This window comes from Diaporthe citri (genome assembly GCF_014595645.1).
Source record: "Diaporthe citri strain NFHF-8-4 chromosome Unknown scaffold_10, whole genome shotgun sequence".
NCBI classification, from domain to species: Eukaryota; Fungi; Ascomycota; class Sordariomycetes; order Diaporthales; family Diaporthaceae; genus Diaporthe; species Diaporthe citri.
Genome location: NW_025064855.1, coordinates 1812330 through 1838155, shown reverse-complemented (window position 1 = coordinate 1838155; position 25826 = coordinate 1812330). Strand labels below are relative to the sequence as shown.

Below are 25826 nucleotides of genomic sequence, written 5' to 3'. Positions count from 1 at the left end.
ACGGCCCTTCCATCGTGCCGTGTCAGCGCCTGATACGGGGAGTGTTCGGGGCTGTGGGTCACCCCAGATGCCCCAGAGTGTCCACTTCAAGCCCGCAGACCCACACCCACCGCTCTGGAAAACGGACCGAGCTGGCTCCATTCCCAAAGCCGTCGTCCAGGAGAAGCGCACACCGCGGCTCAACCCCTGACAAAACACAAGCCATTGTGTTTCCTTAGCGGCTCTGGCTAAAATGCATTGTGGGATAATGCCGCCGAGATCCCAAGGCGCCTCCGTGATCATTGGACTGAGCCCCGGGGTGGGGCCGGCTTCACCCGAGAAACTCACCCCTTTCGGTACTACTTTGGCCGGCACACTGCCACCTCCTCGACGATAAGCCTCTCCGAGCTCCCACCCTTCACGATGGTATTGTCAGGCCATACCCTGACATCAGATGCCGCCGTGGCCCGCCAATTGGCCAGTAACGATGAAAATTTTGGCTGATTTCGGCGACATGACCATTTGTTGAGCTTGAAGGCATTACGCTGCGTGGCTGGGCCGTCAAAACTGAAAATCACTTCCTCGGGCTGGTCGGGTATTCGGGATGTGTTTCGGTCCTCAGCAGGACAGGTCCCGATCATATACGGCCACAGAACCATTATCACATGGCGCGAGCGTTTGTCAGAAGCAACGAACAGGCATTCACTAGTCAACAAGGTTGCGGTCTTGCCCTTCCAATCCCCACCGCCTGGCAACTCTCAGAGATCACATCTCTTCCGCCTGACTTCTTTGACTCAAGTCGTGCAGTCAGTCGCCCATCACGGATTGGACTCGCATCTCTTCACGGCTCTGGACGGCACCTCGGCATTCAATGGACTAGACTGACATATGAGACTGGAAGTGCCTTCACAAAGCCACACAACGGAGTTGCTCTGTCCCTCCCTCCTGCTCAGAAGTCTTTGAGGAGGTAGACATGCCCATAACCCTTGTTCCAGATTGTCTCCCTGCCATGGGTTACAGCCTCCCAAGCGGGCAAGCTGCGAACCTTTCGTGCGTAGGCCAGCAGGTCACCTGGCACTAGTTCTTCCTGACCTGCATCATCTATACGAGCTATTAAAGCCACAGCGTGTGCGTCCAGGATGGTCGGACCCGTTCCAGCACCAAACAGCCAGATAGCCCGATCCTGCTCTTGCTCAGTGGCCGGGCTCGAGTGGTGTTCTCGACAAATCAGCAGGAGTTCCTGGAAGAGGTCGGCGGCTTGGGTTTTTGCCTTCTGTATATTTTCTGGTCGCAACGCGTACGCCAAGTTGTCATAGTAGCTGCTACTGTTAGTCATACAGCAGAGGCACTCAGCAAGTAGTGATCAATGGATACTTACTGTACTCTTTTATACTCTAGCGCACGCCGATACTTGTCAGATATATCTGTTCTGGCGAGCCGCTCGTCCTGACCTGGATCTGGTACTTCCACCGCCTGCTCCTTTGTAGGACTTTTGATGCTCAACGAGAAGGCTTGTATTGCGTGTATCTTTGCCAGCAACCTGTCAACCTCCCCTGTGTGTGCACCGCCGAGCAGCCCCGGAAAGAAGTTTTCTCCGAAGAATTTCGAAATCACCACGCTCTCCGTGGTGACTTCAAGGCGTGGCTTTGTCGACCCGTTTCCCCATTCTCGGGTCATAATAGGTACCTGACCGCTAGGGTTGAGAGTCAGGAACCACTCGTCGAGGTTCTCATCACGGTGAAGGTCGATAAGTTTGTGACTGATGTTGGGTACACCATTGGGTCCCTGGTGATACTCTTTCCCAAGCTCAATGGCGAATCGCGCCATGATCGAATAGAGGGAGAAGGTGAATATTAAGAGGGTGTAAGGCCCTCCACCAGACTCGGAGTTGCCAGCCGTCACTTCGTCTCGAACTCCCTCCTGTGGGAGCTCACTGCGTTTTGGTGATATCATATTGGCAGCGCAAAACAGACCGGAAGACTAGATACTGTGATGAGAGCAGGCCCGCGCGAGGCGTGGAGTCGCGATAGGAATAAATGGGTAGGGGGAAGGTCAGAGAGGGGTTGAGCACAACATCATCGTGGCGCCAGGCTAAACTTCGGGACAATCGAGGCACTAGACGCCTGTAAGATCTTACCCACCCTTTCTGGTAACATGACTCCATGATTATTTCCTCGAAACACCAAGGCAGAATGATTTAATACAACACTTGACTATCAACTCTGACAAGCCTCTGGAAGATTCTCAAATTCGTGCACGACGCCGTGCCAATCCGAATCAGGCCTTTTCCGTCCCACGAGCATCATGAAATATACCTTTCACGATCGCCCACATCGTTTCTCGGCTCTCCCACATCGGCCACATGATACAAATCAGTGCGCTGAACCACACCCATATGAAAGACACAATGCACCATCCCACGAAACCCGCTCGTGTAAACTCCCACTCGGTGCCGAAGAACGCAAATGGTACTAGGATCATTGCTACGGTCCAGTACGCAATGTTGAATCCGTAAGCCAGCCTCGTTGCCACTCGAGCCTGTTGAGCGTCCATAGGCTGTAAGTATGAAGCCTCAAGGAAGTCTACAATCGCGTTTCCCGTGGGGGCCACAGTTTCTGGGGCCGGGTCCGACGCAGGCTGGTCACTATTCTCTTCCTGGGGTACAATTGGACCTTTCACAGATTTTTCCAAGTCCGACCCAGCACGGTTGTCGACCACTGCTGTATCTGGTGCGGAATTGGTGGGGATGCCGTGCAGGATCTTGTCCAGTCTGATCTTTGCAAGAAGATCGCCGTTGGCCTCCGCTGATCCCCATTTTGATGGAGAAAGGTATGATAACACGAACGCCATGATAACACCGGTGCAACACGACGTGACGTTCCCAGCCACGGCGTTCGTAACATCGCCTGTCGTTTCCACCGAGATGCTTCCACTGCGGAGCTTGGTCACGACAAACCAAGCAACGAGGCCCAGTGCGGTGCCGATCCAGGGAGATATTAAGGCTGCCACCGACGACATTGGCTCCCATAACAAGATCAGTCCAATGGGAATAGAGGCGCCACCGACAATCACACCAAGGACAGTCAGTACCCAGGTCAAGTTGATGCTGACAGCGTTCAGTATGCAGCAAAATGAGGCCAGGATTACGGAGAACATTATGATGCCATAATGACTCATCCGGACAAGCTCATCAGAGCTCGCCGTCGGCTTGATGTATGTCTTGTAAATGTCGAACGTGATGAGACTCGACACCGCGATAAGCTCCGCACTGGTCGCACTCGTGACGGCCATGAACAAGAGCAGAAGCAGGAGTCCCGCACCACCGCTTCCCAGCAACGCGATAGCAGCTGCAGGAGCAGACAGGCCACTGCCGTTCTGCGCTGCCGAGAGCGGATTGGGATATGTCGGGAACGAGGGGCTGGACGTCAGCGCCGCGCAGCCGAGTCCCATCGCAGTCGCAAATCCAAACGGTATTCCATACCACGCGATGCCGCCAAACAGATAGGCTTTGACAGATGTCTCGGGCCGGGAGGCGATCGCGCGTTGCCAGTAGGCCTGGTCCAGCCAGACCGTACAAAATCCTGCAACCAGCAAGTCGATGGCGAACACGAGCCCATCATCCGACTTGAAAGTCAAGTACGACCCGTTGTGCGCGTTGCCGGGGATCGGCATGTCCTTCCCGGCCTCGAGGAGGAGGTCGTAGAACTTGCCGATGCTCCCGACCGTCGGGCTCGTCTCGTACATGCTGAAGCCGAACGTGAGGATCGCGACGAACAGGATCACCGTGTGCGCGTAGTCGGCGATGAACGTGCTCCGCAGGCCGCCGGCGATGACATATGCCGCGACCACCAGCGGGATGAGAAAGCAGGCACCGTAGACGTTGACACCGGACAGGGCGCCGACGACCTGACTGCCTCCGAGGACGAGGCATGATCCAACAAGCAAGTTGGTTGCGAACGCAAAAAAGAGGTACGTGAGGTGGTTCAGGCGGCCGTGGTGCGCGAGGATAATCTCCGGGAAGGTGTGAGCGCCGGGGGCGTTGGTCTTGATTTTTATGGCGATCAACGAGAAGAGGAGAATCTGCGAGGAACCCATCGCTGCGTACCACATGGGCCCGCCGATGCCGTACGAGTAAGCAAAGGTGCTCGACGTGAGGAGCGTTGAGCTCCATGTCCAAGAGCTGACGATGCCTGCTGCGATGAGCCCCGGTTTGACGCTCCGGGATGCAGTGTTGAACTCCTCAGACTGTTTTGTTGAGTAAGTGGTGTAGCGATTCTGGAGGTATGTTATAGCAAGCCTGCCAACGAAGAGTTAGTTGCTTTTCTGAGTGTGTGGTGGCATCCCTAGCCTGATATCCCTCACATCATAAGAGCAAAGAAGGCTCCGATGCCAACGACGATGCCATATCCTATACCCTGGCTCAGTACGAGGACTCCATTTTCATTGGCCATATTGAATAGTCTGCTGCAATAAGAAAAGCCCTTAATCGAGAGAGGTAATATTAGATGGAAGTGCACGCCGAAGGCAGTGTGTCAGGTACTTCTGGTTTAGAACATGAGCGTTATAGAAATACGAATTCCTGAACAGGACGCTCAGGTATGAGCAGCCAGAGATTCTTGAAGAGGATATGGTCACCAGTATAGATGGGGCCGCAGAAATATTTCCCTGAACCAAAAGTATTACGGACGAGGTGAGGGGGAGATTAGAAGACATATCACGTGTGGTGACCACTGCCTACTCGTAGGCTTTGCACTGGAAAATCAAGAGTATGTCCGACCACCTTATCAAAGTTGATGACATCTTGAAGCCAGCGGGGTTTACCACACCAGTGATCGGCCGGCACTGAGCAGGCCATGTTGCTTCAGAGAGATAAGCATCATAAGATGTGTGATAAGCGTTTTGTACTTGGGTACATGTAGATCTGCCCGGGTTTAAATCGGCAAGATAGGAAGCGCTAGATTTCACGGCCGCTTGTGTTACAACTGCCGAGCTATTCCTAATTATTCTTCGCCGGTTTTCCGGTCGCAAACCTTCGTGGAGGTCGGCTGGGAGCTCGTTATCAGATACTTGGATACCGCTTTGCCACAATCAATTAACTTTTCACCCAAACAGTCTAATCCTGCAATCCTAGGCCTTGGGTTCGATGACTAAAAACAAAGAAAATGAGGATCGTGAGCGAGGCTATTGTACTGAATGTCTGATAAATTAAAGCTCCTCCGGGCTGGGCAGATTTCTGCTCGGATTTCTATTTGAAAGGACGATCGAGACGCTGTAGAGTCTGCGAGCATCATGATATCAACTGTCTGGGTAGTACATTAGTGTATCACAAGGACCCATTTTGACCTGCGGACTCCGAGAGAAAATATGCACGATGTCCGGAAATACTTGGGAATGACGGAGGACATCGTGGGCCGCGTTGCCTCACTCGGTCAGATCGGTCCCCGGAGAACGGTTTTTGACACCTTGAAGCCTTTCAATGTTCGTAAGTTTGACAAATATCCGATGACCTCTGTTGAATTCTTGTACTGAAGCATTTCACCTAAATTCGTCGCTTCGACCAGACCAGCAGTCGTCTTTGAAAGCACAATTCACTTCGCCGGTCGGCCTAAAAATTGGTAGAGAATGCAAAGATACGGACTTCCGTGCGAGTTTATCTATTCTACAAAGTAGTTCTGAGGGATGGGGAAAAAGAAGATTGCCGTGTCTCCTACCGGGGATCATTATCCCTGCCTGTGAAGTTGAAAGAAACAAAAGGGAGTAAATAAAACTACGAATGTGATCATTATCAGACTGTCTCATACCTGAAAACATGTGGCCGGGCGGCTGGAGCACTTGAGAGTGGACTCAGTCCCAAGCTTTTTAATCGAGCCAGCCAACCTTGAGACTTGCTCCTTCAGGACAGCTGACCGAAGTGATGTGTTTGTAGTCAATACCGAATCTCTCCATAAAAGACATTCCGCCCGAATGTCTAGTATATCACACAGCACATATAAGTTGACCTACAACAGATTATCTCGTAAGACACCTTCCGTCCACAGAGGTCATTCTTGGCCATAGGAGACATCAGGCCACCCCTCCTTTATTCACTATGGCAATGCAAAGTCATAAACACTCCACAAGGCGTAAAAGGGCTATATCCTAAGGGAACTAGCATATAAAGATTTGGCCGTGTGTGACTGTGGACGAAGGCATCGTCATTGTAGGTCAACAAGACCTACTCGGAGGGGACGTATCGAACGGGACTGTTGGTAGGAATGGCTGAGCAAACGAGAGTTGAGGGTCACAGATTGGATTTATCCAGCGCACAAGCTGAACGAGACTGCCAACACTGCAACAGAATTGACCCAAAAAAGGCTTGTGTGACATGTGAACGGGCAAGCGTCTCGGGGGCAATGCAGGAAATGTGTCAAAAAAGGCTTGAATGCTTTCTATCCGAGAAGGCTTGAGAAGTCAAGCTTGAAGCTAGCCATGGCAAGCCGGATTGAAAGTCCGACAAAAGCATCAATCATGTCGTCAGAGGAATGAACGACGATGCCTACCTACTCATTGGTTGGAGCAAGACGCCTCGCTTCGCAACTGTAAATTGTCCCCTCGATAGCTTTCAGGCTTGGTTGCTGCCCACCCAGGCCAAAACCCTGCTTCCATCCTTGCCTCCTCACTTGTGTAAAATGTCGCTGTTTTGCCACCAGAGTCGTACTGCATGTGTTTCTGACCATTCTTTGCTGGCCCTTGGCATTCAGTAAGGGTTGAGAGCAGTGAATCAAAACTCACTGTGCATCTCCACGAGGTCGCAGTCCTCCATGGCCATGCTCTCTGGCGTATCGTAGTCCTCGAGGACCTCACGCTGGTAGTAAAAGCGGTGGTCATAACGTTCAACCCCAAAGAACTTGGCTGCGCCGGCCATTAGCCGCGACAAAGCCATTCCAGGCTTCACGGAGAACCAACCCTTGCGGTCAGAAGGGACTGCTGCCGTTAGTATACGCCACGGCAGGTAATACAATGTGAGGGTGTCTGGGGTTGACTATGCACCTACCATGGATGACGCAGAGTCTCATCTTCTCGTATGGCAGGTAATCAGAACGCGAGCCTGCAAAACCACCAGCTTGAATCTTGCCGTCTTTGCCATAGCGCTGAGCAGGAACAAAGGCAGTCGTGGTGACGCGAAGGACGGCACGATTGTGCACCTCGGCGAAAGCGTCGCGGCCCAGCTTGACGTCGCCGTCGAACCACTCTGGAGTGAAGTGGAAAGCAATGTCGTTGTCATCGTAGGCAGAGTCAACCTCAGGGAACTTGTCGCGCGCAACGTCGACCAGGCTGTCGTAGTCGGCAGGCTTGTGGATGAGGTGTCGGTCTTCACCGTAGATGAGGATGATGACGCTCTCCATGGTCGGCAGTGTTCCGTCGGTGGCGCTGGAGGTTTGATGATGTGGAGAGGTTCAGGCTGGGTTGAATGTCTTGTGGGAGTTTTGTGGACGGTCGAGGGCAGTTGAATGTTGTGGGTGCCTGCCTGTCGTAGATGGGATGGTAACCCTGCTGGAAGGAAGAATTTCGCCAAAGATGCGGCAGAGTCTTTCGACCACCTTCGTGATTGACGGAGGGGAGAAGTGCAAGATGGATGAAGTGGGAGGTGTGGGCGGAAGTGTGCTATGGGAGATGGGTGCTCAAGTGTGGAAAGGTTTCAGGCAATGCTACTGTCGAAGGCGCGCGCAATGGAAAAGACGCTTTGAAAAATCGGATGGAAGTGTTCAGAAGTTGGTCAATTTCTCAGCTGTGGGTGGCAACACAGGTTCACCCTGTTCGTTGCCAGCAGCCCAAGATGCGTTCAATCTTCAGTGGCTTCTAAACTGACCTTCCAACATCACCTTCCTGCAAAGTCGCATTGCAGGAACTCCTTTGACAAACCGTGACATGATAGGAAACCAAACATCGAACGCCGGCCCTGGGATATCATCACCGTAACAACAAGACACGCGAGACGCAAAGGAAAGTCCCCCGAGACCCCCAACAGATCAACCAGACGCTAACATCTCAGATGGGTCCCTTGAATGCACCAGAGTGTCGGGCCGTTACTTTCTGTAAGGCGGGAAGCCAGGAAAGGTGGCCGACTGTCAGCGATCCGTCAGCTCGCTTGTGGGTTGCTGCGAGATGTCCAGGGCAGACTTACGTAGCCTTGCTTTGCCAGGACCTCTTCGGCTTGCCTTTGCCGCATAGCCTCCCGTGCCTTTTGTTTCTCTTGTGCGAGGTCGACAGACTCATTCAGGGGCGTCGAGGACTCGGTGGAGCCGCGGGGATCTTGTAGCTTTGAGTGGTCGGTAGCGCTACCAGACTTGGAGCGGGAGCCCTTGGAGAAGATGTTGAGCTTGGAAGGCATTTTGTATAGTGGCTCGGCAGGAGTGGTCGTTGACAAGGCTCGTGGTGTCGTAAGTACGGTGTTTGAGAGTGGAGATCGAGTATTAGAGAGCAGTATGTTTATGAGGTGTTGCGAATACGATGACTTTGATGCCTCAGGGCTGGATATCGCAAACTCTTATACGCATTCTTGGCAGGCCTTCATATGATGTCTGCCTGATAGGCTAGGGGTCGCAAAAGGGCGCGGTGTAGGTCATATTTTGGCGCTGCCGGCAAGGCAAAGTCAATCTGTGTTCTGCTCATTGGATCTCGAGCTGTTAGTTCTGGTGCTATGTTTGTCCGTCTTACTCAACCGCCCTGACTCCGAGATGACGAGATCGGAAATCAACGCAACGGAATACGCGTCCAAGTCATCCGGCGTGGTCTGTGCCTGACTCATCTGCTTCGGAGCTCAGCCGTTGAGCCTAGTTGCTTTTATCTCCGATGCCCAGCAACGACAAGAAGGATTCGGCCAGCCTGAAGCGGCTAGAGCAGCTGAGGCGCCTCGCTGGGCCTTGCGGAGTACATTTTGGCGAGCTCCGAGCTCCGAGCTCCGAGCCATCCAACGTCCTCCTCATCGCTCCGTCGACATTCCCACGGGCCCGTGTCACGACAATTCTCGCGTATTCATCCTCTTTCTGGCCGCCTCTCGGGGCTTTCTGCTGGCAATAACCAGACAACACAGTGGTCTGCAAGGCCCTGAAATTGAAACTCTGTGCGCGTCTTGTGCCCTTATTCTGCGACGGCACATGCAAGTGTACCCACCCAAGATGTCCAGATTTACCCACGCCGGCGTTCAGAGCGTCTCCTCTGCCCGCAACTCCAGCCTGACAGAGAAGTACAGACGGAATGGGAAGCTGCAGTCCTGTGAACCATGCCGCAAGAGCAAGCTCAGGTGTGATCGTGAGTTCCGACCCCCCCCCCCCACCGGACAAAAGTCTCCACTCTGCTCAAGGGCATTGTCCGACTCCGTCTTGACGGACTTAAAGTCTAAGACACAAGGACTTGTTGTGACAAGAAGAACAAACTGCCCTCGAGCCTGTATAGACGGAATCGTGACTTACAATCATTCCAAGATGTGGTTCCGGCTTGTGGGCGGTGTGTCAAGCGGAATCGAACTGAACAATGTTTTTACCACCCCAATCCACTCACGCAGGTTAGATGCCCATCCTTCTCCCCATCATCTCCTGCAAACCCATGGATCTTTTCATACCTTTTCGCCGAGAGCCCGCAAGCCAGCCAATCCGCAGCGCAGAAGCGTTTGTGTCTCCATTTCCTTTGGGGCCCATCTTCCTGCTAGGTGCCCTGTACTGACTGTGCCAGCAGCAAAAGACTCGGACACCTCCGAGGGCCATCCCGACCCCTTCTTCCTCCTCAGCTTCCCAGTCAAGCCCACACGTGGTCGCTCAGTCCATAGAGTCAGGGTCGGCGTCTCCTGAGATCTCGGAGCCATGGGCTTCAAGTACCCCGGCCCCGTTCAACTCCGACACCTCCAACACTCCAGCTCCCGGCCATGTTGTGTGCCAGCCCTTCCACAGGGCAGCTTCTGCGCCTCTACTGGACTGTGAACGTGCTCCAGAGGTGCGGAAGAATGCAGGCTTCCTCGGCCCAAACTCGTATTCAAACATCTTGTCCGAAGGCCTGTGCATCCTGGAGCCCGTTTCCACAGACTTGGATGCAACCATTGGTACACAGCAGCAAAGAATCCATATCAGTAATGAGAGGATAACACAGGGGTGCAAGGTGCTTGCATTCTTCAGGCGCAAGTCCATGATCCACCGATTCATCGCACGGTGGTATGAAGTCTGTGAGGGCACACAAGGCATTGTCATCGAGGCCGTCATGAAAGAGTGGCTGGCAAAGATCTGGCTCGACCATGGAGCCACCCTTACAAGCCAGGAGCCGGCCAAGATACGAAAACTAAGCGAGCTGATCTGGCGTAACACCTTGACGCCATTGGTGTTCAATGGAAAGACGACCGCCTTGGAATGGGCACGTCTGGCCACCGGTCCAGGCCTCCGCTGGGAAACCTTGGGGTTGATTGCCGTCAACATCGGTCTTTGTGCAATCGAGACGTCCGAGTCCGACCAGCTGTTCGTTGAAGGTGAAGTGACACGCCTGTGCCTGATAAATCTCATGAAGCAGATCTCAGAAGACTGCCTGGGCTTCTGTCGGTATTGTGAAGTGCTTGATGATTTGTTTATCTGGCTGTTGGGCGAGGACTCGGCCCTTGTGGGTGCCGTCAAGGGAGACAGAGATTACTCCACGTACAGGGCGACAGGCGAGGCGCATAGCGCAGTCATCGCCATGGGTCTGCACCAAGGCATCAAAGCCGACGAAAACGTGCCGTTCTTCCTCGCCGAGATGCGCAAACGCGTCTTTGTCTGCGCCTACTTCCAGGAGATCAGCGTCGCCTCATTCCTCGGCCGCCCGCCGCGGCTGTCGTACCGCTATTGTACGATTGATCCACCCCTGGACCTGACAGAGAGACAACTGTGAGCTCTTACCCCCTCCCTGCCCCCCAAAGTGGCCAAGATCCTGTTGTCCCGCGGGGCTACGGGGCGCCGTGGCAGTGATGCCAGTGGGATGCTTACTAGAGATGTTGGACAGCGTACAAACGGGACCTGAGCTCGAAGCCGCACTCGCATCCCTCGACAAAGACGGGTACAATACAGCCGGTCACTTGCAACACGCCGGGTGGACTCGTTCCTGTACGTTCTTCTCCATTTGGAGCTCGGCGTCAGCCATTGTTGACTTGTTCCAGACGCCAACTGCGCCATGCGCCGCGAGGATGTCATCGACCTTGCCCTCGGACACTACACACGCGACGAAGTTCTTGACCGAGCCAAGATCATACAGGAGAAGCACGACGCACACTGGTCTTCGCTTCCACCTTTCCTGTCCAAGCGATCCAGGGAGCCGTTCGACTTCACCGACCCCGCAATGGCCAAGCCGCTCCACGCCCTGCAAATAATGGTCCTGCGCAACGGGCGGCGCTCCAACGAGCTCCTGCTACAGCGAGGTAAAGCACATACCCATCTTGAAGACGGCTCGCGCGACCGATCATGCTGACACCCAAACCCCGCAGTCCTGATCCGGAAGACGGGAGCCACGCCCGAAAAGCTGATAGCGACCGCGCTGGACATCTTCAAGGACGTCCTGCAGATCACGCACCGCCACGACATCGCGACAATGTTCAAGACGAGCTTCAGCTTCATCATGAGCTCCCACGGCCTCCGGAGCGCCGCCATCGTGGCCATCGAGCTGCTCAAGCAGGAGATGCTGCCCCAGTACCCGGAGCGCCCCCTGCTCCCGCGCAGCCAGACGATCCAGGACCTGGCCATCTTCGCGTCCCGCCTCGGGTCGGTCCAGCCCACCGATGGGTGCTACAGCGTGTGCGAGCAGGGAAAGAGGGTCATCACCAAGATCCTCGACAGGATCCTCAGCCCCGGCCCGCCTGTCGTGCTGCAGAGGACGGACAGCGGGAGCGTCTGCAACCACGCGCAGGAGCAACGGCAGCTGCAGCAGCCCCAGCAGGGGATGCAGGGGATGATTCCGATGATGGATATGGACGGCGCGCCGATGAACACGTTGGGGTCGATGAATGGGATGGTCATGGGCCTGCCGGACATGGGGTACTCCATGGGCATGAACGTGGGCTTCGGCGCTGAACCTCCCATGAGCCTGGGGCAGGACTCGGACTTCATGAGGTGGCTGGACTCGATGGAGTGGGAGAGAATGGACAATTGGGGCAAGTTATGATTTACTTCAGGAGCAGAGTTATGGATTCTCGGAGTTCGGTGGGCTGGTCCAGAACAGGGAAACTTCACAAGTGCACTACATGTCAAATGGCCAACCACGAGGCAGCAACGTGGCTGGGATACACATGGGTCAGAAGACGTGTCACTCACAAGCAACAAGGCGGCAGGAGTTAGAAATCATCGCAGTCAATTTTCAATCTGCGTTTAGCACACTGAAGTGCTTTGTTTTCCGGAAATCCGGAGCTTCATCCAGGGTTGTCTGGTATTGTTGAATTTCGGCACTCCGATCGCATTAGGTGTTGGTTGTTGACAAAGGAAAGGAGGGGCGATCGGAGCCATAAGAATAGTGTTGTACGTGCCCGCAGGCCGGAACAGAGCCTGGCGTTACTGTTAAAACGTGAAAAGTGTTGTTAGTCATGGCATTCCAAACCAGTGCTCGCAAGGGGAGAAAAGTCCACTCACCAGCCATGGTTCGGAGAGGAGGGAAAACTACTGCCAGTGTTTTGACGCTGGCGTTTCGTCTTGCGCAAAAGCGCCCCTCTGGGTTCTGTTGGGCGGCGCACCACCCCAGAAGTCCGACCCCCAGCTCATTTCTGGTCCGGACCTCTGCTTCTGTTGATAATTGTTAGAACCGTGCCTCGCGAATCCTCTGTGTTTGGTACCTCCTCCATGACCGAGGGTCCGGCTGAAGTTGATGGGCGGTGGTGGTTGTGCATACCAGGCTTGGTTGTTGTTGGCGTTGGGGCCCGGTGCCCCCTCTCGGTCGCTCTCCTCCTGAACAGGTTGGTTAGCCCAGGTCTTCTTCTTACGGCCCATGGTAGCCCATCCGGAGGTGTCTCCTTGGATCCTTGGTCTCGGGGAGCCATAGGTAATCTCAGCAGGGTCACGACGGGGACGGGAGCCAGCAAAAGCCTTGAAATTGGGTTGTCCATAGGGGTGGTAGCCTTGGATCTCCGGGTACTGGGGCCGGTGATAACCATTGGACCGTGGACGCGGAGGGCTCCACTCGCTGGCTCCGTGGTGTTGAAGCTTGTGTTGAAGACTGTGACTAACCTCTGAGTGAGCGGCCGCGTGGCCGTTGGTCAAGTTACCGTTGGTGGTAACTCCGTTGGCGAGAACACCATTGGTGTTCTCACCGTTGGCCTGGACGCCATTGGTGAGGTGGCCAGCCTCGGTGTGGTCGCCTGGGCCGGCAACTATACGAGAGTGTTCCTGGTCAGCAACATTCATCTCATTGTGTGGTGAGTTCCATCCTCCTGGGTTGCCTCTCCAGTTCCCAGCTCCAGCATTTGGGGAACGAGAAAGGCTTCGCAGGTATTCCGGAATGTTGTTGCCTTCACCATGGTATGGAACCCATCCTTTGGGAGAAGGAGTCCTGTACTGGCCCCATGGTTGCCCAACTTTACCAGTATCTCCCCATTTTGGGGTCGTGGGCAACGGGCGTCCTCTGCGGCTTCGCGACGATGTTCCTCGGAAGCTCTGAGCAGGATGGGAAGCGGCAAACCAATTGCGGTTGGCATCGTTGGAATGGAATAGTGTGTGTTTCTTACCCTCGTCCTCGTCCTCGTCGCCACCAGCAAGGTGCTGGGCCGCGGTTTCGCCCGGGTTTTCGTCCCCATGGGTGGGCTCTGCGCCGGCATACCAGCCGGCCTCTGTGGCCTGAGGCCGCTGAAGTCCCAGCTTAAAGTCAGCAGTCTGCTCCTCTTCATCTTCCGGATAAAAATTCGACTCCCCAACACTCTGCCCGATCGCCTCCTTGCAATCCTTGAGGTTGGGCAAAAGCTTCGTCGACCGCCGAAAGCGTTCGGACGCGGCAGCCCAGCCGCTGCCGAAGGCATCTCCACCAGGTTGCTCAAGCTCGAGGCTCAGCGAGAAATTGTCGAATTTGTGCGAGGACCCTCTGGTCCTGGTTGAGACCCCTCTGGGTCTGGATTTGCTCACCTGGTCGCTCTGCGCTGTGGCGTCGTGGTCGCCATCCTCGACGCCAACACGGTTGCCGAGACCGTCTGTTCGTCGAACCTGCTTGCGATGTTGACGATTAGGAACCGGCAGACCAGGCAATGGTAAGATGTATTCCTTGGTGAGGGGGTGAACTACATTGACGAACAGCTCCGCACCGTTGTGGACAGCGCTGTATGCGCTTGCGTCGACCTCAACCCAGTTTGAGAGGAGGCCCCCGTTGATATTGGCTGGCTGAAAAAGGACTGCCAGGCTGTAAACTGAAGAGACCCGCGGAAACTGGGTTCTGATCTCTCTCTGGAGATTTTGGTAGGTCGCAGGACGAGCGACCATTACGGTACGCTCTCCCAGGGTGAGGAAAATGTTGGAGGCCATTGCGAAATTTCGTCTTGAACGTGCAAACTGTTGGTGGGAAAGGAGTCGGAGCTTAAGGGAGAAAAGGAAGTGGGATGCGCGATCGTAAAGAGATAGGTCAGGGCTTAGTGCTTTGTTGAGAGTCAAGAGAACCGTCGAAAGTCTTGGTGAACGAGTCTGAATGTAGACGAGAGCGACGCGCTGAGGCTTTTTCATCAAGTGTTGAAAAACAGTCGACAGCTGTAGGCGGGCGAGGCTGAAGCTGAAAGGGGGGCAAGGCGCAACTGAAAAGGGCAGCCCAAAACCTAGCACCCCAGAGCTCAGAGAAACTTCGGACGGGAGCTCGCTCTGGACAGCTGATAGTGACCTATAAGTTCCCCTCTGGGAACAGTTTGATCACTGTCTCTCTCCCTCAATTCCTAAGCTGAAAATAGGATTTCGTCTAAATGCAGCAGGTTCGTCTGTGTTTCTGCTGCTGTATGCAGAAGAACCTCCTCCAAGCATAGGTCTTCCTGATAGGATGATCTCCTGTCGGTGGATGGAGAGTGCGAAAGCCTTTCTGAGAAGGGGTTGAGCTCTTCTCCCTCTGGAGAAGAACTCCCACAGTGTGAGCTGACAATGCTCAATAATGATTTGAGGGCTCCGTGTGTAAATCAGAAGACTCCCATGTTCCGATCGGGTCAACGAGTGTTCGATAGTTTGAGCTCGCTGGTCCCGTGACAGGGAAGCAGGACCCAAGCTTTCGACAGACAGTGGTGTCTGTCGTTGAATCAGGGTCAAAGGTGTTGATGCCAAGCTGTCTGCACCCAGTCCGAGTGTAATTCTGTAAGTATAGTGGACTTGACAGACTAATACCTGGATGGAACATTGCAGCATCCAAGATTGTCTAAGGATGAAACCATGCAGAGTATCAGTCTGCTGTTGGCCATGTGCCAGTGAGAGAGGTCACTGAGGTTGAGACCTGAGTAAGTAGCTTTGCATGTGTGACAGCCAGAGCCGATATCAGTCTGTAGGTTGTGAAGAGTAGACTCAAGAAAGTGAAAGGCTTCACGTTGGTGTTGAGCAGGAACGTGTCTGTGAAGATTGTCATGTCAGTATTGTGTATCAATATAACTCCAACATGAATAGAATTGAAGGCTAGTTGAGGTGATAGGTGAGTAGTGAAACTTACACTCTTGTGAGTGGTGTCAGAACAATCAGTGGTGATACCCAAAAGGCAATGAAACACTGCTTGCAAGGGGCGAGAACAGACAGCTGATGATCTTGCAAAGTATCTCGTGAAAACTAAAAATGCCGCTGAATGTTCTTCTTTGACAGAGTCGGAAGTTCTTGTGCAAGCTAAGTTGCTAATGTTGTGTCTTAGATGAGTCGACGAATGGAAGAAATGGAGAGGGATGAGTGGTGGTGATGTGTCGTGGTCTGATATTTGGTGACAGGGTAAAGCCAGCAAGACGAGCTGGCTGATTCAAGACTGACTGGAGGAGACAATCAGAGAATGAAGAAATCTTCCTCAGCTTTGTGGCCTCTGAAGGTGATGAGTGTCGTGGGTGGCAAAGTCGTAGTGGACCACCCTTAGGCCTGACCCCTGAAATGGGAAGATGATAGGGGGTCCTGGTGTTCAGATGAAAATTTGGCCTTGGCGGACTTCTGATGGAGAACCACGCTGTGGCTCGAGGACCAAGATTCTCTGGTACCCGGGTAAGCTGCCTGTTGAAAAAAGGAGGAAGTGGTAGGCTGAGCCGGAGTGTCAACAGAGGCAAAAGCCGTGAGCCGGATTCAACTCACGAGGTGGCAGACGTGGTGAGTCAAGTACCAGAAATGGTGGATCTGTTGCCAATTGCAGACAGGTCGAGATCAATTGGGCTGGATCCAAGTGATGAGAAAGATGAAAGTCATCCGGATGTTGTTTGGTTGGTTGAAGGTTGTCAGCACAGCAGACTTTTGTTGACCCGGTGGGGGTTGTTGTCGTTCTTCGGATGGAAGCTGTCAACCAGGTTGGAGGGGCCAAACACTTGGAGTCCGCAGACCAGATGAAGGTCTTCAAACAGGCGGAGGGTGTTAACTTGGATGGACAGACCTGGTAGGTGAAGGTGATGAAGGAGGCCCTGGCTGATACAGGGGGAAGTCATCCGCAGGCTGCGATCAGTTGGGCCGAGGTGATCAAACAGCAGGCGATGGTGAGCTGGACTAAAGTTTCAGACAAAGGGAGGTAGCTTGAGCCTTGTGCGAACAGCTGGAGGTCAACGGTCGAGTTGTGGTGAGAGGAAAGAAGTCGACAGTCAAGTGACGGCTGGTGAGGTGAGAAAAGGCTGTCTTCCGGCAGCTGGTGCGAATGGCAGACGTCACCAAATAAAAGGAAACAGGTGAGATGGGAACAGATTGTCTGCTGAGTGGCAGCTAGTGAGAAGCGAAAAGGTAGCTGTTCCGATGGGAGCTGGTGAGAAGGGAACACAGCGGTCCCGGCAGCCGCTGGTGAGAAGGGGAGAGACAAATGCCCGAGTGTCAGGTGGTGAGTGGAGAGGAAGTGACCCGCCAGACAGATGCAGTTGAGAAGGGTCGCAGTCGTCTCTCGAGCGGTATCCGGTGGAATGAGGAGAGTTGCTGACCAGGTATCGCCTGGTGAGAAGAAGAGAGGTAGCTGTGCCGGCGGCAGTGGGTGAGATGGGAAGAGATAAACGGCCAAGTAGCTGTTGGCGAGATGGAGAAAGGTTGCCAAAACGATGGAAGGGGCGAGCTGGCGGAAGTAGCAAAGCAGCGGAAGCTTTTGACCAAGAACGCAGGCCAGTTAGGTTAATGTGGTCGTCATAGCTGCTTTTAACTAGCACAGGAAGCACAACATTGTGTGAGCATGGAAGGCAAAAGGAAATGACGGAGGACTTCTTGGTGGTAGTCAGAAGCAAATTTTCACACATACGGCAAATCTGTCGTGTGATCGAGATGGCAATTCATAGAACGACAGAATTATCTGCTTTGTGTGACGAAATTGAAGTAGTGATGATTTTAAAAAATGCATGCGGATATCCAGCTTGAGTCCTAGACAAGAACCCCAAGCCCGACCCAGCCTTCACCCATGTACGCCAGCAAGTCCATGAGGCTCCAAGAAGTAGGCACCCTTATCACAACTTTGTTTCCTCTCAAATGAATGCTTGATAGCCATTACAAAGAGTTGCCCAAGGACTGACAGCACAGCACGTGAGGCTGTTCGTTCTGGGACCAAAATGCCTCAGCTTGGGTCTCCAACGCTATCTTCCACAGTTTCTCCATTTTCTTTTGAATGATCTGAATGGTCCAATCAGGTCAGTCTGTGAATAACACCGTTCCAATTAGCTTGTCCATTCATGGGAGTGGTACCAAAAATAAAGACTTACGACTTGAGACCCCAGAAATGGTCGACCCAGACATCGGTATAGCAAGGATGGTGTCCATCATCATTGAAACCTGCTTGTTACCATATATTGTGTTAGAATGCTCCAAAGTCACCTGGCAGCCTTTTTCATTGTTCCGTCCATGTAGGACCGATCGATACGTTGTTGTTGATGGCAGTATTGTGTACGCGGAAATGGAAGAATAAAAAGCAATGTGTTTCTCACCTCTGTATGTCCATTGTGCACCTCTCTCATCAACAGTCACATCCACCGACCGCGGCACTGTACTCAAGTCGGTGTCCAATTTGCTTAAGGGCGTTAAGGTCACTTTTCCATGAATACATCTTTGAAACCCATCGTGGAATCATATATCTGAATTTCAGACAAGCATGTGGTATCTTTGGCTTCTATCACCGGTCCTATTCCTGGCGACAACCGCTGCACAGCTCAATAGCACCTACGGACCGGTGCCAGACCTCGAAAGTCCACCTAACGTAACGCAGACGTATATCATTCGCCGATGTGCTCCAGCTATGGTTATGGCCGCAGGTGCTGTGGTCTTCAGGGTTCCTGTGACCGGCCCCTCCTCTGGTGGGGAATACACCATCTTCCGCAACACTGGTCCAGCGTCTGGCAATCTAGTTGTCCTGCCACACCTCCATAAAACGCATTACGAAACGTTCTTCAACTTCAAGGGTCGCGTGAATGTCTGGGCTCAACGCTCAAATCGTGAGCAGGAGGCCCGGGTTCTGACCACCGGCGACTTCGGTTCTTGGCCGCCCTTCACCAATCACACTTTCCAATTGGTTGACCCGGACTCGGAACTTCATGCTGTGGTTGCGCCGGGAGGCTTTGAGCGTCTCATTTCTGCCATCGCAGTTCTCTATCATACAACAACCAATGGGCCTTTCGATCCTGCAGTCATTCCACCAACCAATGGCACAGGTGATGAAATCGATCCGGAGGAGATCGCCATGTTTGAGTGGCTAGATGTCTGGGCACAGCCAGGCTTCACTCCTCGCCGGGATATCCTCAATGGTACCGCTCCCCAGGGTCGCCCTTGGCATAACGGATTCAACAATATCGGAAATGACAGTGATACCAATTACTGGATTGCCAACGATTGTGGGCCAAAGCACCTCAACAGGGACATCGCGAGCTTCTACCATGTTGTGAAACCACTGGTGACTCCACAATCCACTGGACCAGAATACAATTTGACCGAGTCGACGATCACTATCAACGGTCCGCCTTCAGACATGGATAATCTGCCTACCTTTTCCCTTCCACACGGCAATTCCTTCGAGGTCTTGGAAGGCAGGCTCAACTTCATGGTTGAAGGGTTTGAAAAGGCGAAGCTCTATTGGGGAGATTTGATCTATATCCCGAGAAACACCAAATTCTCCTACTACACCGAGGCAAGATGGGCGAAATTTCTGTATGTGGCAGCTGGTCCTAACGGGGTGGACTCAACGTTGCTTCAAGCAGGAGAGTATTGGGGCAGCCCAGTCTTCCCGGCGACATAGATGGTCGTTTCCAGAGCAGTTTCTAACCTTCTCATCCAAGTGTTGACCGACGCACACTGTTCTCACCCGTTATAATCCCAATTGCACACCGTTTCACTTCTGATTGTACGATAGTCATACTGGCAAAAGTACAGTAGTTATGCAAAGCAGCCGAGACGCTGCATTAAAGTTGTTAGTCCCCAGGCTTTTAGCTCTCAATCTATGGTCGTTGCTATATTTGTGATACCCTACAGGAATTTCTGCACAGATCTGACTGCCTATGGAAAAGCCCGGCGAAGAGCAGTGCACCCAGAGACATCGGTGGTGCGCTCCTTGAGGCTCTCCGATCTGTTTTCAAGCTCTCTGCGGAATAACCTCGGCGCCTGGTCCTCGGCGGTTACGATCGCGGCGCATGTATCTGCCACCGCTTGGCTGTGTCGAAAGCCGACTTCCCATTCGTCAAGGTCATCGGCGCAATCCTGATGGACCAAGTGCAACACCAAAGTCCAGTGGGAGAACTTCTCGAACCCCGCCGTTACGACGGGACACTTCCACTGGCCACTGCTGGCCAACGTCGAGGTGACTGTTCAGATGATCAAGGCGTACGGTGGAGCGCAGTGGTGCCAGAACGGTCATCTAAGATTGATTGGCAGCAAGGAGGGGCTGGCCAAGATTCAGTCGGACGGTGCTGTTGAGATCCACGCGGAGCTGTTTGAGGAAGAGGAGACGCTGCGATATACATGTGAAGACTATGCGGCCGGGGCCGCGCCGGAGTACAAGAAGCAGGAGGATGACCAGAATGCGGGCGCAAAGATTGATGTTCCAACTTTGGTCATGTTCTCCCAGAAGAATCTAGATGCAAAGATGGATGTGGCGGAGGTCTGGAAAGACTGAATCGAGCCTGGAATATGGTATGACCCGGTTGCATTGGGGGACGGGGTTGGTCACTACGTTCCCAGGGAAGGTCACGATGTTGTATCGGAGAAGGTGCTCCGGTTCGTGAAGCAGCACAGTTGAGGGATGATTTCTTGACAAAATCGAGGAGAAGGAGAGGTAGCGCCAATATGCGAAAGCCTGCTCATGTGAAAAAGCCAAAATCCCTGTGTTCTGGAAGAACAGACCTTCTCACCATGAGACCTGCCTCGTTGTCTAAAAAGCGGACTCTCGGGCATACTGCCAGTGTACGGATGGATCAAGGGCCCTGCAGCTTGTCGCAGCCTTTCGCTATTAGCATGTCAGTTCATTCCTCGAAAGACGATGTCCGAGACGGGAGAGTCGAAAGGGTTGACGTCACTGCCCGGGTGGTGTCAGCCGTCGTCGCTGCCTAGCCGTAGGTAGTGCGCTCGGTGCTCGATGCTTGGCCCTCGGTAATCAGGCAGCACCTTCAACCCACGGCTTCTCATTCACCCAATCGACGGATACTAAAGCTTGCCGTACACGAGTCCAAGATGGCTGGACCTATTCAACCGCTCAGCGTCGAGGGCAGATATTTCTGGGTGGATGGCAAACGGGTGGGTGTTCTCTCTCCGCAGGGAGCCGTTTTGCACGATTTGATCAGCCCGTTGACCTCACCCGTGGGTCGCAGTTCATGGTGAAAGGGGTCGTATACCAGGATCACAGAAGAAGCGGAAGCTGCAGAAGTGACCCGCTCGCTGATGATGGAATCGAGGACTTGCGAAGGGACTTGGAAGCTTTCAAGGAACTGGGGCTGAACACCCTCTTCGTTTGTAAGTGTCGGCTGGGTTGGAAGCACGGCTACATTTCCAGAAAACGATGACAAAATATTGACTTTACAAAGTCCAGATTGATCATACGAAAAGTCATGATGCAGTTATGAAGCTGCTGGCGGATGCTGGCATCTATGTTTTGGTTGTAAGACCGACCTGAAGAAACGCTCGCATCTGTCAACATGGGGCACCCATGAGAAGCTGATGTCTGTGAGCCCAGTGCCTGTCCACTCCGGAGTTTTGCATCAACAGGATGACACCGCTCGAATCGTACAATCAAGACCTGCTGGAACACTGCTTCTCCACTGTCGATTGCATGGCAGCCTACCCAAATGCCCTGGGCGTGCTGGTTGCAAGCGAAGTCATCAACAGTCACGCCTCAACTGCCGCAGCACCTGTCATCCGGGCAGTCACAAGGGATATCAAAAGATACATGGAATTGGCCCGGGAGACTTCAGAACAGCGAGTGCTGCCGGTTGGCTACAGCGCTGCAGATGTCAGGATGTTCACTAGGTCGACCTTCGACTACCTCACTGCTGGATCTAGGGAAGAGTCCATCGATTTCTACTGTGTGAGTCGCCATCATGAGTGCTCCTTAAGTGCTTCTCACTGCTAACTTGTTGCCAGTTCTGCAACTATTCCTGGGCTGGCAGGAACTCATCCATGCAAATATCTGGCTACAATCAACTGGTAAGTACTCTGACTTCCAGCTTCTTCCCGAGATATGACTCGGTATTGTCATTCACTATTTCTAGGGCGGTCATTGACAGCCATTTTTGCTGCGCAGGTCTTCCAGTTCTCCGACACAGACATCCCAATTTTCTTCTCTGAGTACGGCAGTAATACCGTTACGCCCCGCGTGTTTCACGAGACTACGGCCATCTACTCCCAAGAGATGACACACGTATTTTCCGGCGGCTGCGTGTACGAGTTCTACTGGGCTCCAAACAGATACGGTATTGTTGAGATTACGCAGTCTCCTGACGAGACCAAGGTACTTCGCAAGACTGCTGAGTTCAAGACCCTCAAAAAGAGACTCCTTGGGTGCACTGAGCAGCCCGTCACTTATGAAGTGCCAGTGACAGATCAGGCCGAAGTCGAGCCGCGTCCGTTTCCAACTCGTTCGAACGCCTGGAATGCGTCTAGTGAACTCCCTCCTAGCCCAGTTGACTGGGAGGATGTGCGTTCACAACTGGATCTGAGCTCGTGGGTCGTTCTCGGAGACGACATACAGAGAGGAGGAACTGTGGACAGGCGGGATGATGAATTCAACTTCAGAATCCAAGCCAGCCTGGACCTTCAACTTGGCAGGAGCAAGTGATCACCGGCTGAACCGCAATTTCCCTTGTACTTCGCACGAGGTGAAAGGAGAATCTGCCCCTGTAGGCAACCTGGTTAGCACCACCCTGGAATCTAACATAATGTAGAAAAGAACTTTGCGTTCAGTTCTGAATTCGTGAATTCCTGTAATGTAACTAAGTCATCTCGCCATTAGAGGCTCCGGACTTCAAATTGTTGCTTGAAGCTGCCTGTGACCACCCCCGCCGTATTGACGATATTGGGATGATGAAACCCTGCCAACTGTTGTCGCATGTCTTTTGTGCCAATATTCATCTGTTCGAGGATCTCCGTGACTGCTGAATATAGCACGTCAATGTTGCCGTCTTCAACATTTACTGCAATTCCGATTGCGTGTCGTTTGAGGCCATATTGCGATGAACTGTCCGGCGGAGCACGAACAGCAATGCCATAGCAGCCATCAGCCCCCAACTTCCCAACAAGTTCCCCTTCGTATGCTCTCATCAAAGCTGTACAGAAGCGCCCGCTCCCTCCTACCATGTCCGGATATGTAGACATAGACTGATGGATGCGAGCCAGATGGCGTTTCCTCCTGGCTGGTCCCGTTTCCGAAAGAGTAGCCCCTTGGAGAATCGACTCCTCAACCTGTCCATTGCGTGCTTCAGCAAGCCTCGCATACATCAAGGCGAGATTACACAGGGGCATGGCGGGATCTGGGAGGTTGCATCCATCTACAGCCCATAGGACTTTGTCATTGCACAAATTGCTCATCTCTTCGACAGCCTGCTTTACACGGAGCTGTATGGGGTGGCGTGCCTCATGGTAACCTGAGACTGTGCCATCCGATCAAATCGCTCCTGCCATCATCCCAGCGTGTTTTCCTGAGCAATTGTTGCATATGCCCGTTGGTACGTAGCATTTCTTGGCCCAGGCGAGATTTATTGCCGCAGAGAGGGCTGGATGTCCGCCACACGCCAGGTCCTCCTCCTTGGAGCCGGCTTTCTTCAGCATTTCCTGCGCTCTGGAAATATGTGGGGGCTCGCTGCTTGTGCGATGCGCACATAAGCGCAATGTCTGCATCGTCGAAATGGAATCGATCGGCAGCACCAGTCTCGAGGATGGCCAAGGCTTGAACGGGCTTGGCTGCCGAGCGCGCGAGCGTCACCCTGTCTGGATCACCGACCGCATAATGAAGCTTTCCTTCTGGGTCGACGACGGCGGCGTGGATGCGATGCTTGTTTTCGATGATTCCGCCTCGGTCGGTTATTACAACGTCTTCGTTGTTGACATGCACCGGGACGTTGACCTCGGTTGGCGTGGCCAGCTCTTGGGATTTAGGTCCCAAGCAATTCAGAGTCATGGCTGTTGAAGTCGCCGGATGTTCTTGATGAGTTGAATGATTCACTGCAGGAAGAAACAAGTCGGAGAAGATAGATAAGCTGATGTTACATTGTTCAATCTCAAAAGCAGGGATGGTATCTCGGAGAAAGAATTTAGGCACTGGGGAGAATTTTTTCAGGAGACACGCCCACCAATGTCGACGTGCGCAAACGCGCACAGTTCGACACCTGGATCAGAGCTACTGTGGAGAAGTTCGGAAAACTAGGTGGAGAGGCTAACAAGGGTTGTTTTAAAATCGGTCTTTTGATAACCTTCTGGCTGCCATCGGGCCCTTATTCTAGCCCTTCTATTCTCGAAGTTGTGTGTCTTGCACCGATGCGCCCTCTTCCTTCTGGAATGTCTGCCACAACCGGGTATATAAAGCCTCTAGCTCCCATTTAAGCATTTAAGGCCTGTGGTGACCTAGTTTCACTCAATAAAGAGACTTGGTTTGCATCTGCAAGTTCGCAGGAACAGATGATCCCCAGCAGAAACGCGATTCCACCTGGTCCTGTACGTCGCAAGAGACATAGCCGTTCTTGGGTCACAAATCCATGACTTCTGTAAAGCAACTCCAACACCATTCAAGACCGTTGGCATTTGATTGCAACATATGGGAGTGGCGGTTCTTCGGTGGAGATAGGATACTTCATTGAGCGTTATGGGCGGTTTTCCCGCTTTGTCCGGTGAAGACATGATGTCATAGAGTTTAGCTGGCAATGTCGCTTGTAATGACGGTTCCGGCGTCTGGAATAACATGTCCTGAGACTACCAATTTCACCTCCGGCTGCTGATCTTGGTGCAATGAATAGTGTTGAAATTTGGTTTTGCAGGAAAGTATTACATAGCGTGTCATCGCGGGGCATTCCGTGTGACGGGGCGAGGTCGAAGTGGTGAAGCATAGACAATAGTGGAAGGTCGTGATGATGGTGCTGAACTCATCACAGATTCAGCATAATTCGAAGACAATGTTGATTGTCTTGTGAATAACGCTCGTGGCGGAGGGAATAGCTGTTCCTCAGCCCCTATCAGGTTTTGGCGCAGCCGCTGTAGCGTCGGATTCGTTTGAGCAACCGATCCCCTGGATGACGGTGGCGGAGCAGTTGCCACTGAGTTGTGAAGGCTGATTGCCTGGTGGGAAGGCAGTTCCGGTAGCCAATTAGGAACGTCGAGGCTCTCACGAACTAAAACAGGCTCTGGGATCTGCTGGACCGGCGGCTGCTCGTCGTTATCGAGTTTATGAACTGGTCGTCCTGAAGTTGAATCCTTCTCTCCAGATCCTTGGTTATTTTTCTTTCCTCCGAAAAGCCCCGCTCGGCGGCCAAGTTTCTTAAATAAGTTCTCTTCCCCTCTAGCCAGTCCTTCGCTCCCCTGAGTTTCTACACGGCGTGCTCTTCGTCGTTTTCTTCGAAACCACAACAAAGATGCACCTCCAATTACAACCAATACGATCACTAGTCATCCACGTTAAACAACGACGTGACACGCCAAAAAAGAAACCAAGGGCTGCAGAGGGTTTCGTACCAAATATCTGCAGGGTTATTGCGGTCGTCATCGGGCTCATTTGAGATCCCATAACATTGGTGTCTTCTGGGGTATTATCGTTGGCCTTTGTTTGCAGATCCGAAACCTGAGGCTCTTGGGCGAGACCGCTCGGGCTCGTGGTTGCGTTTCTTGTGCTTACATTTGGCTCCGCTTTGGGAAGAAAGTCGCTCGAGGTTGGTGTTGTCAGTATATGGGCCGGTGAAATAGGCATAAGAGGTGTCATTGTGTTGTCCCAATCTCCTGGTCTTCTTGACTTTCCCTCGGGAAACACCATGAACAGGGTGCGCGTCGAGTTTTCAATGGAGCGGGATTTTGCATTTCAAGCGTCGTGTGGGGCGAGACAGAGAGGTGGGAAAAAAGGGAAGTGGGACGACTCCACGTCTTGAGCGTCACAAGCCGCCTCACAAGTATACTGTCTGAGATTTGAGAACCCTGCTCTTTGCTGAACATCTATCACATTTATCCCCGCAAGCTGTGAACGGAAGGCAACGGCAGCACGTGGCTGTGCGAAGTGGATGTGGATCTCGGTAAACATATCTGCCGATCGGCGTACCTACATACATA

General features: G+C 53.0%; 7 protein-coding genes across 7 annotated transcripts; 3 read left to right on the top strand and 4 right to left on the bottom strand.

Annotated features, from left to right (window-relative positions):
* Positions 1–928: 928 nt before the first annotated feature.
* INS49_003720 (uncharacterized protein) lies at positions 929–7364 on the bottom strand (the record flags this gene model as incomplete). Its single annotated transcript, XM_043164510.1, has 8 exons — positions 929–1298; positions 1358–1912; positions 2342–3889; positions 3953–4276; positions 4342–4387; positions 5010–5024; positions 6751–6942; positions 7013–7364. 8 exons carry the CDS (start codon positions 7362–7364, stop codon positions 929–931), a joined length of 3402 nt encoding a protein of 1133 aa, XP_043019275.1.
* A 681-nt stretch (positions 7365–8045) lies between these two features.
* INS49_003719 (uncharacterized protein) lies at positions 8046–8350 on the bottom strand (the record flags this gene model as incomplete). The annotated part of the gene is made up of 2 exons (XM_043164509.1): positions 8046–8084; positions 8144–8350. 2 exons carry the CDS (start codon positions 8348–8350, stop codon positions 8046–8048), a joined length of 246 nt encoding a protein of 81 aa, XP_043019274.1.
* A 346-nt stretch (positions 8351–8696) lies between these two features.
* On the top strand, positions 8697–12129 carry INS49_003718 (uncharacterized protein; the record flags this gene model as incomplete). Its single annotated transcript, XM_043164508.1, has 5 exons — positions 8697–8750; positions 9694–10862; positions 10978–11078; positions 11132–11389; positions 11456–12129. 5 exons carry the CDS (start codon positions 8697–8699, stop codon positions 12127–12129), a joined length of 2256 nt encoding a protein of 751 aa, XP_043019273.1.
* A 488-nt stretch (positions 12130–12617) lies between these two features.
* INS49_003717 (uncharacterized protein) lies at positions 12618–14462 on the bottom strand (the record flags this gene model as incomplete). The annotated part of the gene is made up of 2 exons (XM_043164507.1): positions 12618–13324; positions 13679–14462. The coding sequence occupies 2 exons, from the start codon at positions 14460–14462 to the stop codon at positions 12618–12620; spliced, it is 1491 nt and encodes a 496-aa protein (XP_043019272.1).
* Positions 14463–18195: 3733 nt separating this feature from the next.
* INS49_003716 (uncharacterized protein) lies at positions 18196–20205 on the top strand (the record flags this gene model as incomplete). The annotated part of the gene is made up of 3 exons (XM_043164506.1): positions 18196–19244; positions 19566–19725; positions 19804–20205. 3 exons carry the CDS (start codon positions 18196–18198, stop codon positions 20203–20205), a joined length of 1611 nt encoding a protein of 536 aa, XP_043019271.1.
* A 554-nt stretch (positions 20206–20759) lies between these two features.
* On the top strand, positions 20760–22359 carry INS49_003715 (uncharacterized protein; the record flags this gene model as incomplete). The annotated part of the gene is made up of 6 exons (XM_043164505.1): positions 20760–20822; positions 20897–21038; positions 21110–21183; positions 21259–21607; positions 21666–21728; positions 21794–22359. The coding sequence occupies 6 exons, from the start codon at positions 20760–20762 to the stop codon at positions 22357–22359; spliced, it is 1257 nt and encodes a 418-aa protein (XP_043019270.1).
* Positions 22360–23154: 795 nt separating this feature from the next.
* INS49_003714 (uncharacterized protein) lies at positions 23155–23697 on the bottom strand (the record flags this gene model as incomplete). Its single annotated transcript, XM_043164504.1, has 1 exon — positions 23155–23697. The coding sequence occupies one exon, from the start codon at positions 23695–23697 to the stop codon at positions 23155–23157; it is 543 nt and encodes a 180-aa protein (XP_043019269.1).
* Positions 23698–25826: the final 2129 nt, after the last annotated feature.